The 16,795-nt window shown below is 39.9% G+C and overlaps 1 protein-coding gene across 2 annotated transcripts in view; it reads left to right on the forward strand.

Annotated features, from left to right (window-relative positions):
- Nucleotides 1-16,795, forward strand: part of INTU (inturned planar cell polarity protein) — a 191,336-nt gene that overhangs the window by 68,940 nt on the left and 105,601 nt on the right. For both annotated transcript variants that reach the window (XM_073603697.1, XM_073603688.1), the window contains exons 2-3: nt 5,393-5,952; nt 12,995-13,080. In XM_073603697.1, the coding sequence (XP_073459798.1) occupies nt 5,393-5,952; nt 12,995-13,080 (646 nt within the window). The remainder of the gene's footprint in view (nt 1-5,392; nt 5,953-12,994; nt 13,081-16,795) is intronic.

Consider the following 16,795-nt stretch of genomic DNA (forward strand, 5'->3'; position numbering starts at 1 on the left):
TTGGTGGTTGGTGCTTCTGCATTGGGGCCCTGGGGTTATCGGTTCAGAGCCAACTATGCCATCAGTGTCCTGCATGGTTTTCCAAGTAGGCAAGTGGCGCTAAAAGCCATGGCTGGCAGAATATAAGGGCAGCAACTTGGTTGCTTACCTTCTGCCACTTCACATAAGACTGAGACAAACACAGCCAGCAGCAATGCCTTATCTTCGGTAATGATTGCAATAAGTGAGGTGATTGCAGGAGGGAATGCGCACATGTGCAATTAGGCGTGTATGTGCTCCAAACTAGCAGAAAGGAGGGTGCATTGGGAGGCTTGTTCCAGTGGATTTTTTTGCATCCTATAATCTGGACGGTACGGTAGTCAGGTCGACATTTTAAGCACCCCTCCATACTGCTTAGTCTTTTCAGGTGGCAGTGGGTGCACCGTAGCTTGGAGTATCAGTGCTGTCTCCATATAATACAGCTGTTGCACAAAACATGTTTGTGGAAATTTTAACACGGGTCCCTGAAGGGATAATGTATGTCTCAAGCTTTGTCACATTTCATATATAAGGATGTAGATGTATAAGGATGTAGATGGGGATGGTCAGGTGTATGCCTTTTGCAGATCCTTATGTTTATATTCTGTATAGGGTGGTGTTTTTTTTTATTTATATCTCCACCATAGTTGGTGCTAGTCGCTATTGAGAATTTAAGATAACTGGGCCAACCATATCTATGAAAATGATGTTAATTCCAAGGGTGGAAAAGGTCTTTGGACTTTTAATGACCCTCCCTAATAAGGATGAGCTCCGGCGTGTTCGCACAGCCCACGTGCAGAGCCCGCCAGGAAGTCAGCACTGCACTGCGCTAATCACATGCAGTGAGACATTGTCCCGATGCGCGGCTGCAGAGATCGGGAGATGTCTCACTGCCTGTGCTTAGCGCAGTGCAGTGCCGACTTCCTGGCGGGCTCTGCACGTGGGCTGTGCGAACACGCCGGAGCTCATCCTTACTCCCTAATATTGTAAGTTCTTGCTAATCCTCTCATTCTGTCCTGGAAGACGACTGAGGAAAACTGGAGTTAGACTTTACCGGTAACTGTTTCCAGGACAGCCAGGTTCCCGCCCTTATGTTAATGCTTGTTATGTTTGTATATGCTTTAAGATTTTGTCCTTCGGTTCTTGTTTGAAACTGACCAGTTCAGCAGAGGGACTGCCCTTTTTTTAAAGTGTATTGGTGATGTGTTTCCTGTTTCTGTCGGAGGTCGGGCTTCTCTCATGGGCTGTCCTGGAATACTCTTGGAAACAGAGTTACCGGTAAGTCTAACTCCGATTTTTATTTATTTATTTATTTATTTATTTATTTATTTTTATTTATTTTATTTTTATGTTTTAAATGGCTATGCCTGCAAAAGTGGCCATCCTGAAGTGATCTAGCAGGACTTTTCTGACTAAAGTTCCACTTTAAAGAGCATAACGTAGAGGATTTCTTCACACTTGTGTGACATAATTTTTCACAACCAGACCACACTATGGAAGGCATGAATGTTTTGGTTCTTAAAGACAACTTCAGAATTACTCAGGAAAGGAAAGCTTTTGAATTGAGAATGATAACTGTATTTGACACAAAGGATAATTAACAAAATTTTGAGCTCAGTTCTCTAAATTCCTATCCCAACAGTTTTATGACACTCTCACCTCTGCGACTCCCCCTTACTCCCCCCCCCCCCCCTCCCATATCTCACTAAGGCAGTCCATAGATGATGCATTTTATTTTTCGTTGACTTCTTTCGAGCGGGAACAGCCACACAAATGGATCAAGATTCGACTTGTGCCTGTTGAACAGACAAATTTCAATCAAACTGTGGCCAGCTTTAGATGGCAGCTGCCCTGCATGTAATGGAATCCCTTTCTTGTGCTACACAAGGAAAAGGTTGTTTTAAGGCCCATGGCCCCTTTTCTTCTCAAGATGGTGTCTTCATTTCACATTTAAAGCGGGGTTCCACCCAAATTTTGAACATTATCTCTATGCATTCTCTTCCTTGCCTAGATGCTGACATGCTGTGTAAAAAAATTTAAATCGCCGTAATTACCTTTTTTTTTCTAATCTTCTTTGCACTTCCTGGTTTTCCTCCCATGGGAGTAGGCGTGTTTCTAGCCTCTCCCAGACCTCCCACAGTCCCCTGGGAGCTAGTCTCAGGCTTCCCAGCATGCATTGTGCAACAGCGTCATCACAACATCTCTGCTCCCAGCATTCACCGCATCCAGGAAATACATGCTTGTGGGCTTCAAATGCCCACAATGAAGATGGAAACCGCCTTCAGTGAATTTTATAAGTTATTCTTTACAACGAAATCGGACACAGGCGGACTTATTACACAGAACATGTGAGTAGATAATCATGAGAAGAAAAGTTTGTGAATGAACTCCAAAAAAAAAAAACGATAGATAGGTGGACCCCCGCTTTAACGACATTGTTCTACCATTACTCTGTCCTGTTCCTAAACATCCTAAATAGATTTCCCGCTATTGTCTGGGTGAGGTGCATGCTGTTTGAGTATATCTCTCAGCTACAGCTCCCTTTCGTCAGTTGTTCTCTCATTCCTGAAAGACAGCCTGCTGCTTCTCATTCTGTTATTCCTAGCTGGATATGTCAGCTCATCATTTAAACAAGGTTCCCCCTTTTCTATTCAGACACCACTCCACTAGATCAGTTGGTGCTTCATGGGGCTGTCAGCATCAGCCATCGGTTGCTTAGATTTGCTGCTTCTTCTGCTTAAATGATGCCGGATTCAATCATAAGTTTTTTTTCAGGCAGCCCTGTAGGGTCACTTGAGTCACCTTTTTGTTAACTTTTTTTCCCCCTTGTGTACCTTTTTTTTTTTTTTTTTTTTTTTTTTTCTTTTCACTCTTCAGTTTGACAGCTTTTGGACATTTTAGTTTTTTCAGAATGCTATCCTGTTTTCTGAAAAAAGTTTTTTTTTTTTTTTTGTTTTTTTTTTTTTTTTTTCTTGCCTGTAAAATTATTTTCATGGAGTACATTATGGGATACAGGTCTCTCCCCTCTGTTCTTATGGTCCACTCCTTTCATTACCTGCTACTGAAGCATTCTGGGAGGTGGAGGGGTTATAGTGGGCTTTCCTTTTAGCTTTGAATTACCAGTGTTCTTTTTTTTTTTTTCCTGAAATTGACCGTAAAACCCTGTATTTTTTAGAATACTATCTTCTACTGCGCCTGTTTTACATCAAGAGGTGTATTGCATCCACTACAGTGTTGAGTATGGAAAGCATACATTATAGTTAACCACTTCAACACTGCAGTGTGTGTGTGTGTGTGTGTGTGTGTGTGTGTGTGTGTGTGTGTGTGTGTGTGTATATATATTTTGCTTTGAAGTGGTTTACCAGGGTTATGGCTGAGGCTCAGCCATACCATAACCCTAATATTTTTATTTTTTTTTCAGCTGACTGCTGGCCCACAAACAATCCGGCGGTGTGGCTTGCTGGTCACAGAGATAATAAAAGACCAGATCATCTTTGATTGCCTCTATGGCCTTTGGAGGACCGGAGCGATGACATAACTTCACCTCCGGACCAGGGTGGAAGTAAACCAGTGTGTGTATGTATGTATGTATGTATGTGTATATATATATATATATATATATATATATATATATATATATATATATATATATATATATATATATATATATATATATATATATATATATATTATTTTGCTTTTAACCACTTCAGTTCCCGGAAAATTTACCCCCCCCCTTCATGACCAGGCCATTTTTTGTGATACGGCACTACATTAATTTAACAGATAATAGAATGGCCGGGCAACGCTGTACCCAAATAAAATTTTATGATCTTTTTTTTCCCCACAAATGGAGCTTCTTTTTGGTGGTATTTGATCACCTATGTGGTTTTTATTTTTTGCGCTATAAACCAAAAAAAAAAAAAAAAAAAAAAAAAAAAGACTATTTTGAAAAAAAAAAAAAATTTTTACTTGCTTTAAAACCTATCCGATAAAAAAATTAAAAAATGTAATTTCTTTCTCAATTTAGGCTCATATGTATTCTGCTACATATTTTTGGTACAAGAAAATCCCAGTAAGTGTATGTTGATTGGGGTGTTTTTTTTTTTTTTTTTTTTTTTTTACTAGTAAAGGCAGCAATCAGCGAATTATAGTAGAACTGCGACCGGTGACGCTAATACACTGTGAAAATGAAAGTAAACTGCGCTTGTGTAGACGTATTAAACTTGTGTATAGCAGCACCACTGACGTGAGATGTGATCATATAAATAATGAACGTATAGCAAAAGTGTTGCTCTAAACAAAAATGTTGCTCATTTGTGCTAAAAAAAAATGCACTGTCACTGTACTAATGACACTGGCTGGGAAGGGGTTAACATCAGGGTGATCAAAGGGTTAAATGTGTTTCTAGCTGGTGTTTTACTAAACTCCTGGGTGGTGCTTGTACTAGGGGAAGGCATAGGTCTGTGTCCCTGCTTTACAGGAACATAGTATCAATGCCTTCCCCGCTGACAGAATGGCAATCTGCCTTGATTATATAGGCAGCCTGACAATCTGCCTGAGTAACGAACAACTGGCGGGTGCTGAAGGACATCAAGTCAGCGGTTCCCGCTGTGATTAATCACAGCGGGAGCGGGCCACCGGCTGCGCGCCCCCAACCTAGAAGTGCTGGATCATGTACTAGGTACGTGATCCAGCGCAGGAGAGCCACCTTGCCGCCGTATACTGTATGTATAGTATACAATCGGCAAGTGGTTAAAGGTAACCAGATCTCTCCATAACATGACATGTCGTCATCCTTATTTCTGTTACAAGGGATATTTACATTCCTTATAATAGAAATAAAAGTGTTAAAAAAAAAAAAAAGGGACAGTGTAAAAATAAAATAAGAAAAAAAAAGTAAAGCGCTGCCATCCCTCCGGGCTCACAGAGATGCGCATTATCTGCATTAAAGTAAAAAAATAACTTTCCATTGTCAGCTCCTCCCCAGTCCCCCACTACTTTCTTACCTTTTAGCCTGTTCTCGATCCAGCACTGTGCCCTAGAGCAGCGTTGTCCTCCCTCTCTTCACAGAACATGGAGGCAGCATGTCAATCTGCTGTCAATCAAATCCTGTGGGGGATTTGGGGGGGGGGGCGCGAGCTGTGTGTGTGTGTGTGTGAGGGAAGGAGGAGCCGACAGAGCACCCCAGAAGTGAGGTTCAGGGCTGCTCTGTGCAAAACCATCATGCAGAGTAGGTAAGTTTTTAATATCTTATTTTTAATACAAGAAAAAGTTTGAATCACTAGTTATTAAGAAATGCTTTTGTATTTCTTATGATTTTTGATTTAAAACAAATGTAATTGCTGATGACACACCTTGCTTTTCCTTGTAGTGACTTGGAGCCAGAGTGGTTGGAAAGTGTACAAAGAAATGGAGAGCTCTTCTATCTTGAGCTGAGTGAAGGAGAGGAAGAAACTCTTTTGAATTCACAAGGTGTAAACCATGTGCGGTTTTGTGAAAATGAGGCAGAAGTAATATCAGAAGATGTCAAGAAAGATAAAAAGACTGAGCCACGGTATAAGAGACTTGCTAAAATATTGAAAAATAAACACATTGGCAAGAAAAGATCTGCAGTATTAAATAGCCAAGCAGGGCCAACATCCATCCTCAAACAGCAGCCCAGCCATAAAACTGGAATGAGCATGCATCAGCAGTACAAAGATGTTTGTCTATATGTAAATCCAAACCGTTTGCTTGAAAATGGACCATATGAGAAGCTTAACCTACTGCAGGCTCTAATTGGGATTGTACATCAGTCCTCAAGGACCAGTAAGCTTATGGAAAGACAGGGCAAGTATGATGCAGTGCATAAATGGACAAGCCATGAGAAACTTGTTATACATGGTTTTATTCCAGAAAGTCCAGCTGTCAGAAGTCGCCAAATCTTTATTGGTAAGTGTAATTCATTTCTGCAAATTTCTTTACTTTCCTCAAAGTGTCCGAAGTCTTTTATTATTTTGAAGTAGTATGAAAAAAAGTATAAAAGTAATCAATTCATTAATACAGGGAAAAGTCCAGGCCCAGGCGGCTTTACTCCACGGTTTTATAAAACATTTAAAGAAGTCTTAACCCCTATTATTAAACGGACCCTTAATTCAGTATCTACATCTGAGCCTTTTGTCTCACAAAGTATGCAAGCATATATCTCACTTATACCCAAACCAGAGAAAGATCATACCATCTGTGGAAATTATAGACCAATCTCTTTAACAAATATTGATCTTAGATTATATTCAAAAATAATCGCTAATAGACTTACCCCTATAATACCAACACATATACACCTAGACCAAGTAGGTTTTATAAAGGGAAGAGAGGCAAGGGATAACACCTTAAAAACACTCACGCTGGTAGAACACGCACAGAGACGCTCCATCCTGCCTATGAAGGCGTTTGATAGGGTGGGATGGAGCTTTCTCAAAGAGACATTAAAGCAGTGGGGTCTGGGTCCCATACTTCTAGATAAAATAATGGCCTTTTACCATAATCCAACGGCGAAGATAAGAGCCAATGGTGATATATTTGACGAAGTCCCTATAATGAACGGAACCCGACAGGGATGTCCGTTATCCCCATTATTATATATATTGGTTATGGAACATTTATTAATAGCTATTTGGGAAAACAATGATATACAAGGAATAAAAGTGGGAGAGAGTACAAAATGTCAGTATACGCAGATGACTTGTTATTATATGTCACAAATCCGCTAGTATCTTTACCAAACCTGATACTAGAATTTAAACGATTTGACGCACTGAGCAATTTTAAGGTGAATTATAGTAAATCTGATGCTTTGAATATTAATTTGTCAAGTGCCATGGTGGAACTTCCTAAAAAAAAAATTTCTTTTAAATGGCAGGTAAATGCAACTAAATATATTGGAACTTTCATCCCTAAAGAGATGAACAAATTGCAAGAATACAATTACCTTCCGATAGTGCAAAAAATAACTAGAACACTACAACAGTATGATAAAGGAACGTTTTCCTGGATGGGTAGAATAAACATTATAAAAATTGATATACTGCCAAAAATATTATACATACTTCAAACGATGCCTATTTTCCCCTCAACAAACATCCTGAATCAACTATGTAGGGTTATAGGGAATTTTGTCTGGGCAGGTAAGACTGCCAGAATTAGTAGAGCAGTATTAATTAGGTTAAAAAAGGATGGGGGTCTTGTTCTCCCAGACATATTGGTGTACCTCAGATCAGTATTTATAACCAGGATTGTGGACTGGTTCCACAATGCGGATTGCAAACAATGGGTGAAGCTCGAAGAAGAGATCACGGTCATAAAACTGAAATCATTACCATGGACTAAGAGGGAGCGTAGACCATTGGATGGCGAAATGCCCTCCTTAGTTGTATCAACATTGAAAGTGTGGGACGATATGATAAAGCGGGGGATAGGATCTACTTATAGAGGTCCTATGACCCCCCTATTTAGCAATCCAGAATTCCCATTGGCAATGGAATCCAAAACATTTCTTAAATGGAAGAGATGTAAGGATACTAGGATAGTGGAGACGATGGAGGGGAATAGACTCCTTCCAATAGATGCCATGGGCATGGAACATAAAAAAAAATGGATGCAATACGGGCAACTTCAACAATACATCTCATCTTTAATAAAGGAGTCCGTATTAGATAGGCCTCTGACAGAATTAGAAAAAATATTCTTAAAAGAACATAGACCAGCACATACTTTAGCTAATGTTTATAAATATCTGATTTCAGAAAATAAGGAACAAGAGATATTCTGTATAAAAAAAAATGGTAGGAAGATCTAGGGATGGATATCCCTAGAAAAAGACGAGAAAAGGCAATTACATTAACACATAAACTTTCAATCTCTGCCAAACATCAAGAAAGAAATTATAAAATCTTAGCTAGATGGTATAGATGTCCAGTGGATATGCATAAAATAAATCCAGATAATGAAGATGTATGTTGGAGATGTCGTGTGGCAAAAGGCACATATCTGGTACTTCTGCCCAGAGGTTCAACTATTCTGGCAAAAAATATTTAAGATATATAGGGCTGTGACAGAGATAGAGTTACAACCAGATGTACAAGTGGCAGTACTATCTATGATCCCAGGATCAGTGAAAAGTATAAAGAAAGGAATATTAAAATGTTTTTTGACTGCAGTACGAACTATTATAGCTAGAAAATGGAAAAGTACGTGTGCGCCCTCTATAGTGGAGTGGGAGTGTGAGATGGCGGAGATGCGCGCCCTGGAAGAAAGAATGGTAATTGAAGAAGGGTTAAAAGAAAAAGATATTAATAACCTGGCATAAATGGGAAGAGTTTAGAGCCTCCTCGTTGCTTTTGAGGGTATTATAGGACCTGAATGGAGTATATTTTAGTGGAGAAGAGAGAAGAAGGAGGTATTTACCCCCCTTCTCCCTGGGGTTTTTTTTTTTTTTTTGGAATGGTGAGTGAAATGTGTGAGTGAGTATGAATGGGGGGGGGGGGTGGATTCGATGTACAAATATGTTAGTTAGCAACTGGTTTGAATTATATGGGGTATATATGCTTGAACATATTGTGTAATTAGCTAGGTGGAGATATGAATAGTGATTTGAATAGGGAAGTATAGGATAATCTAAACATATTATAGACAATGTTATGGATGTGTATATGTTTTATAAAAATTTGTAAAAATGTTTTCATAAATAAAGATTATAAAAAAAAAAAGCATAATACACTGCAGACAAAAACCACTCTGGGGAAATCGGGGTTGGAAGGTTGTTTTGTGATAAGGAGAGGTGTACAAAACTGTAGTAATCCCTCCTTCCTTTTTTATTTATTTATTTATTTTTCTTTGGGGAGGATTTCTCAGTGTGACATGCTAGGTATCTATTTACGTGGCGTAACATCTTTTAATTTTTTTTACCAACAAATTGGGTATTACATAGTTTGTGTTGCAATAAAATTTATTAAAGTGTATATTTTTCCCAAAAAATTGCAGTTGAAAAACCTCTGCGCAAATACCGTGTGACATAAAAAATTGCAACATCCACCATTTTATTCTCTGTTACCTCTGCTTAAAAAAAAAAAAAGAAAAGTAGGTTTTTACATATACAGTATGTGAGAAGTGTCAGAATTTTTTTATGACAAACAAAGCCTTATTTTTTTGATTATGAGTAGTTAACCACTTCAGCCCTGGAAGGATTTACCCCCTTCCTGACCAGAGCATTTTTTACGATTCGCCACTGCGTTGCTTTAGCTGACAATTGCGCGGTCGTGGGAAATCGACATCCTTTTTTTCCCACAAATAGAGCTTTCTTTTGGTTTCTTTTCATTTCTTCCACAGTTTAGGCTGATATGTATTCTTCTACACATTTTTGGTAAAAAAAAATCGCAATAAGTGTATATTGATTGGTTTGCGCAAAAGTTATAGCGTCTACAAAATAGGGGATAGATTCATGCATTTTTATTATTATTATTTTTTTTTTTTATCGGGACTGCGACATTATGGCAGACAGATCGGACACTTTTGACACTTTTTTGGGACCAGTGACATTTATACAGCGATCAGAGCTACAAATAGCCACTGATTACTGTATACATGACACTGGCAGGGAAAGGGTTAAACACTGGGGGGGCTATCAAGGGGTTAAGTGTGTTCCCTGGATATATTCTAACTGTAGTGGGGTGGGCTCCTTACAACATGACAGATCACTGCTCCCGATGACAGGAAGCAGAAGATCGCTGTCATGTTGCTAGGCAGAACAGGGAAATGCCTTTCCTCGCCACAATTGCGGGCTGCCGGTGAACATCAAATTTGCGGGACCCGCGGGTACGCTCCCGCAGCGGGCGCATTCTGCCGACAGGCGGTAAATTCAAAGGGGTACGCCCTTTTGCCTGCCTGTGCCATTCTGCCAACGTAAATCGTCATGCGCCGGATGGCAAGTGGTTAAAGCTGTATGTAGCAGGAACAACTCTCTTACACTGCAAGGGTTAAAGTAGAAACCTAATGCAGACTATCATGTGTGAAAATGATGTACAGTGATGCCTCGGTTCACAAACTTAATTCGTGAAACGACTCTGATCGTGAACCGAGGCAAATTTTCCCATAGGGTTGAATGTAAATCAGATTAATCCGTTCTGAACTTTTTTTTTTTTTTTTTTTTTTTGAACCACAAAAATATGAAACCAAGCACAGTACAGTATGAAAAGAGAGAGAACACTAACCTTGCTTGTCACTTGTCTTTTTCTGAGCTGCGTAGCCCTCTGGAAATGAGAGACCACGTTATCGTTCATCAGATTTAGCACACTGTTCATTACAGTTATGTCGGGGTGGCGTTTCCAAAAAAAAAATCATGGCACTTATTCCATTTTTCAATAATGGATTGTATGGCATCACTGCTAACCTCCTCCCTGTCTTCCTCTTCCTCAGTGGAATTCTCCTCAATAAGCGCCTTCTGCTGCTCACTGTGGAGTTCAGAAAGTTCTTCCGTGGTCAGCTCCTCCTCATGTTCCTCAACCAGCACCTCTATGTCTGCACCTTCGACGTCCAGACCCATACTGTTTGCGGTCTTATAGCAGCACCAACTTGAATGTAAACGCATTTTTAGAGTGTGCCCCCCCCCCCCCAAGTCTGTTTTGTATATTGTAAGGGTCCTGACCAGATCCCTTGGGCTTGAGCACCCCATCCCCCCTTCAGTGCCTCTTATTAGTGTCCACGTGTGTTATAGGAGGAGTCCTTATAGATCTCCCATAAAGAGGAGTTTGTCTCCCATGGTTGAGCTCCAGGACCTTTCATTCTATGAATAGTGTAGGACCCACTGATAACAGGGTACTTTGAAGCAGTAGTGGGCTTAACACTATATGGTCATATGGTGTAACCAAATCCCCATATTTTTGAATATGCTCAGGTGTTTTAAATAGCCTTGCAGAATTTAAATGTAATTTTTGTATGTGTGCGCTGTAATCTATTTTGTTCTGTTTGCAGTCTTATAGCAGCACCATCTTGAATGTAAACGCATTTTTAGGGTGTGCCCCCCCCCCCCCCCCCCCAAAAATCTGTTGTAACTATTTTTCTTTATTGCTCATCCCCAAATTAATCAAGTATTTAATGCTTGTAGTGGAGAGTGTAATGGAGAGCCCACTGCAATCTTTGTTTTTGTCCAATTCCTGGAGTTCAGCTTTAAGGTTCATAAAATCAGCTGACATATTAGGAATTTGCACTTGTGTACTCATGAGAGTTCTCTTCTGTTACGTTAATGGAACATTCCTCTGAGCACATGTTTAGCTTTAGTGTCCTGGGTAACGTTATGCTGGTTCAGCTGTAGCATACATGGTATGAATGAAAAGATTTCTTTTTTCGCTGATGCGTATAGGTGTTCTGTAGTACTTAGGTGAAGCATCAAGTGACTTTACACTTTGGATATAAACCTATACAAGCCTGTAGATCATTTTAAGCGGTGAACATGTGTTTTAACAATAGCGTTGAATAGCAGCTTTTTTTTTTTTTGACTGGCTCATCAGATTTGTCTAGCACTTGCTTTTAATTTTAGGTTACAAGGTAAATTAACCAACTAGTACAGTTTTTTTTTTTTTAATGCGGAATTTCGTTTTAGCTTTACACGGTACAAAGTGCATTTTTTCCATGTTAAAGAGAATTATTGACATTCAGGACATCATCCTCATCAGGATGTATATTAAAGTATAACTATAGGCAAAACGTATTTTTTCATTTTAGATAGCAAGGAAAGAAGATTTTTTTTTTTTTTTTTTTTCCCCGCCATCTGTGTCCAATTTTGGAGATTTACCTTCACTTCCTGTCCCATAAGCCAATCAGAAAGTGAGAAAAAATCCCTACAAATTGAGGGAACTCCTTGGGGACCGCCAGGTCACCAGAACTAGTGTCCCCATTGGCAGATTTTTCCCTCTATTTTTCTGAGGACAACCCATAATTTGGGATTTTCTTAACTTTTTCCTTTCAATGATAATGGTAAACAGGACAAATAAAAAAGGTGAATCTCCTTAACGGGGGCACAGACAGTGATTTAAAAACTGGCAAGCTTTCTAATCCTCTCCACTCCAAATCTAAAAATAAAAAAAAAAGTTTTGCCTTTATACTTCAAGTCAGTGGTTCTCAACTCCTGTCCTCAGGAACCACTAACAGGCCAGGTTTGCAAGATAACTGAAATACATCACAGATGATATAATTTGCTGCTCAGTGATTGCAGTATTCTAGTCTGCATCTCCCCAAGGTAAGACTTAAAATCTGGCCTGTTAGTGGGTCCTGAGGACAGGAGTTGAGACCACTGCTTTAAGTAATGACAACCTACAGCTACATCCAGCAGTCAGAAGTTTATGACATATCACGCAAAAAATTACAACTTTCCAACCACTGAATGCGGTTCTAACTGTGACCATTTGAACGTTATGGATCAATTCTAAGAGCCCTTCCACACTGGGTCGGTTTGCAGGCGCTATTGCGCTAATAATAGCGCCTGCAAACCGACCCGAAAGTGCAGCTACTTTCATTCCAGTGTGAAAGCCCCGAGGGCTTTCACACTGGAGCGATGCTCTGGCAGGACGGTAAAAAAAAGTACTGCCAGCAGCATCTTTGGAGCGGTGAAGGAGCGGTGTGTATACCGCTCCTTTACCGCTCCTGCCCATTGAAATCAGTGGGACGGCGCGGCTATACCGCCGGCAAAGCGCCTCTGCAGAGGCGCTTTGCGGTGGTATTTAACCCTTTCTCAGCCGCTAGCGGGGGTAAAACCGCCCCGCTAGCGGTTGCATACCGACGGTAAAACGCCGCTAATATTAGCAGCGTTTTACCGCCGACGCCGCCCCCGCCCCAGTGTGAAAGGGCTCTTATTGTTTAGAATAATTAACATACTTAGCAGGGATAAACACTGGGCCTTATTGTGTACATTTTTACTGTTTTTATTTTTTCCTTTTGACAGGCGATACTCTAATTGCAGTTAATGATGTGGAAGTCAGTGCAGAAAACATTGAAAGAGTTTTATCTTGTATACCAGGACCCATGCAGGTAAAAATGTCTAATTTCACTACATATATGTTTTTGTCGGAAATTACCCTAGAACTGTAATAAATCTTGAAAGTGTTATATCGTATTTTTGGTTGAATACATGTACCAGATTCTTATATCCTTTGGTGACTGGAGTGGCAAGGCACATCAATCTAGCTTTAAGCAAAAAAAATTAAAAAATGCAGCAACCTATATTAAGGACACAAATTAATTACAAAAATAATCTAAAAGATGTGCAAAACCAATATCTCTGTAGTGATTAATTCAAAAATGTGTGTGCAAAAATAAAGTTGAATCATATTAAAACCTAATGAATAATGTGCATCAAATAGTGAAATAGCGGTCCCATAACATATACAGTGCTCCGCATAAATGAGTACACCCCAACAGATTTGTCATAAAACCTTTACTTTCCTTTCACAATCAACATTTTCTATGGGACAAAATACACCCACAAATGTGGGCTATTGATTGTACAAATCTCGTAATCAAGATTTGTTGATTTGTACACACAAAGTATTTTTCCTAACAAATTCATTCAAGACCATGTTGCAAAAATGAATACACCTCAATGAAAGTCTTGGGGGCAAAGCTAAATTTTAGACAACAAAATCCTAATTAACAAGAATAAAACTTCAGGTGTCTAATTATTCATTAAACAGGTGTCCAGCAGACAGTTAATTATAAAAGGGCATTGCTTAACAAAGAAAACCCCTTCCCATTTCATGCTGTCAGCAATAGCACCACATGGAAGAGAAATGTCAAAAGGCTGGCGAAAGAAAATCATTTCTTTACACAAGAAAGGTGAAGGCTAGAAGATCAGCAAAGTTTTACTTATCAGTCAGAATACTGTAGCAAAAGTGATACAAAAATTTAACAAAGATGGAACTGCAACCATCTCACAGACGTCCAGGCCATCCACGGAAGTTAACACCTTGACAGGAGCGTCTTTTGATGAGGATTGAAGAAAATCACCATGGAAGTTCACTGCAGTTAGCTAAAAAAGTTAAAAGCCAATCTGTGGTGACTGTTTCCCGTGACGCAATACGGCGTACACTACAGAGGAATGGCATGCATGGGTGTTGTCCACGAAGGAAGCCTTTCCTGCCCATGAACTAAAAAGCCCGCCTAGAATTTCCCAGAGCCCATGCTGAAAAAGAAGACTACTGGGACTCTGTACTCTGGAGCAATGAGGCGAAGATAAATGTTTTTGGAACTGATGGCTTCAAAAACTGTATGGCATCACAAAGGGGAGGAGTACAAAGAAAAATGCATGGTGCCTACAGTGAAACATGGTGGTGGCAGTGTCCTTCTGTGGGGCTGCATGAGCGCTGCTGGTGTCGGGGAGCTGCATTTTATTGATGGTATTATGAATTCACAGATATACTGCTCTATATTAAAAGAGGTGATGCTACCATCACTCTGTGCCCTTGGTAGTCGTGCACTTTTCCAACATGACAATGACCTAAAACACATCTAAGGCCACTGTTGCATTTCCGAAGAAGAACAGGGTAAAAGTGATTCAGTGGCAAAGTATGTCTCCTGATCTGAACCCAATCAAACACCTATGAGGAATTTGGAAGAGACAAGTTGAGCATCATTCTCCATCCAGCATCCAGGCGCTAAAAGAGGTTGTTCTTGAAGAATGGAAAAAGATTCGGATGAGTCTGCTCCTAGTCGTTGCACCTCTTTCCAACATCCATGTCAGTGATTCTCAACTCCTGTCCTCAGGACCCACTAACAGGCCAGCTTTTCAGTATTACTTTAAGAAGATGCAGACTAGAATACTGCAATCACTGAGCAGCAAATGATATCCCCTGTGATGTATTTCAGTTATCCTGCAAACCTGGCCTGTTAGTGGGTCCTGAGGACAGAAGTTGAGAACCACTGATCTATGTGATCACATTAAGGAGAGGTCTTATTGGTGCCTGTTATTCCAGAATTTGTTTGTTTTCTTCAACAATGTTGGCTTGAATGGAGGAGAAGATTCGGATGCCGCACACCGGATGTAGTCAAAAAATTTTCACTTTATTGAAAAAATGGGATCATCAAAATAACAAGACTGTCATGCAGAAAGTACAGATAAGCTGTGAAGAACTTTGATGTCTCACTCTTGGATACCGTCTCTTTGACCACCATCCTGATCATTATTTCTACATGCTCAGTTGATGTCTTCTGGTAAGCGTGTTTACGCTTGTCCCCTGGGTGGTGGATGCACATGCACATGTTGACTCCCTAAGCCAGGAATGTCCAAACTTTTTTCAAAGAGGGCCAGATTTGATTAAGTGAACATGCGTGAGGGCCGACCATTTTGCCTGACATTCTTTGAACCATTAAAATTCGGTCTAAGTGGGTTCGTCCGAGCACTAATACACTGCCCAACAAGAATTCTCTTTGTGGCTGTATGTGGTGAAGAAGATGAGCTTGGGCATGTTATTTGGATATACCGTATTTAGTGGCGTATAACATTCACCTTCACTTTAAGAGGGAAAGTTCATGAAAAAATCTTAAATTTTAAATAAAGAACAGTGAAGCAAAATAAGGGTCAGTGCCCATCAATGCAGCCTAATCGGTGCCCATATGCAGCCCCACCACTGCCAAAAATGCAGCCCCCCTATTGCCATCAGTGCAGCCTGATTCATGCCCATTTGCAGCCTCTGAGGACACAAGGAGGGGGCGGGATGAGCACCAACAGATTACATACAGGAGAAACTCCTTTTTTTTTTTCTCGGCGGCCTATTTAATACAAAGTCCCGCCTTCTTTGATGGACAGAACAGTCGTCCAATGGCAGTTCAGGAGACGGGACTTCCTTTTACAGAGGCCACTGTGTAAACAGGAAATTCTCCTGTATGTACGCCACTCGTCCCGTCCCCTCCAAGGCAGCCAGCATACATATCTTTTGTGGTTCCCGGCACTCTGGGATTTGTTGGGGGCCACAAAAGATATACATGTCCAAATTACCAGGTGGGCCGTTCAAAACCGGGACGCGGGGCGGACTTTAAACATGCCTGCCCTAAGCCATTGGAATTAACTTTTGTCTTTCACTTATTGTTTGGACTGTTTAGTTACACGGTGGTTATACCATCATTTAATTCCTTTTATATTTTCATATAGAAGGTTTCACTTCTGGATACATTATATAATTGTTTACATGATGCACTTTATTATGTTTATATGCTAATATCACCATTCATTTGTGTTGATAATTTGTTACACATAGCGCTGCACTTTTTATTTTCAATGTAAAAAGAAAGCTGTTGATTGCAACAGATGTTGAAGACTTGGCACTGTCCTTACAAATCATGGAGGTCATACAAAATACTAGATGTGGTAGTTTGTTGTGGGGTGTATTCATTTTTGCATCAACTAATTTTGAGTAAAACTGAAGATTTTGTAATCCTAAGTTATATAAACCTTACTCTTATGTAATGAGCTAAACAAGTGTTCTATAAAACTCAGTTTTGTCAAAATTTTGGAAATTGTTCTTGTGTTCATTGAGATATTGATTAAAATCTTACTTTTCAAAAGGGGTGTACTCATTTATACTAAGCACTGTAATTCACTTATGCATAATAAAGAAGTAAACTTCAAAGAGAAATATATATAAAAGTCCAAATGTGAAAGTCTACATGTAAGAATCCCAAACCGCCTCAGACAAGTGTGCCAGTTCCCCTACGAAATAGTAATGCTCTCCAAATGATAAGAGATCAACAG

The sequence above is a fragment of the Aquarana catesbeiana genome, linkage group LG01 (genome assembly GCF_042186555.1).
Source record: "Aquarana catesbeiana isolate 2022-GZ linkage group LG01, ASM4218655v1, whole genome shotgun sequence".
In the NCBI taxonomy this organism is placed as follows: Eukaryota; Metazoa; Chordata; class Amphibia; order Anura; family Ranidae; genus Aquarana; species Aquarana catesbeiana.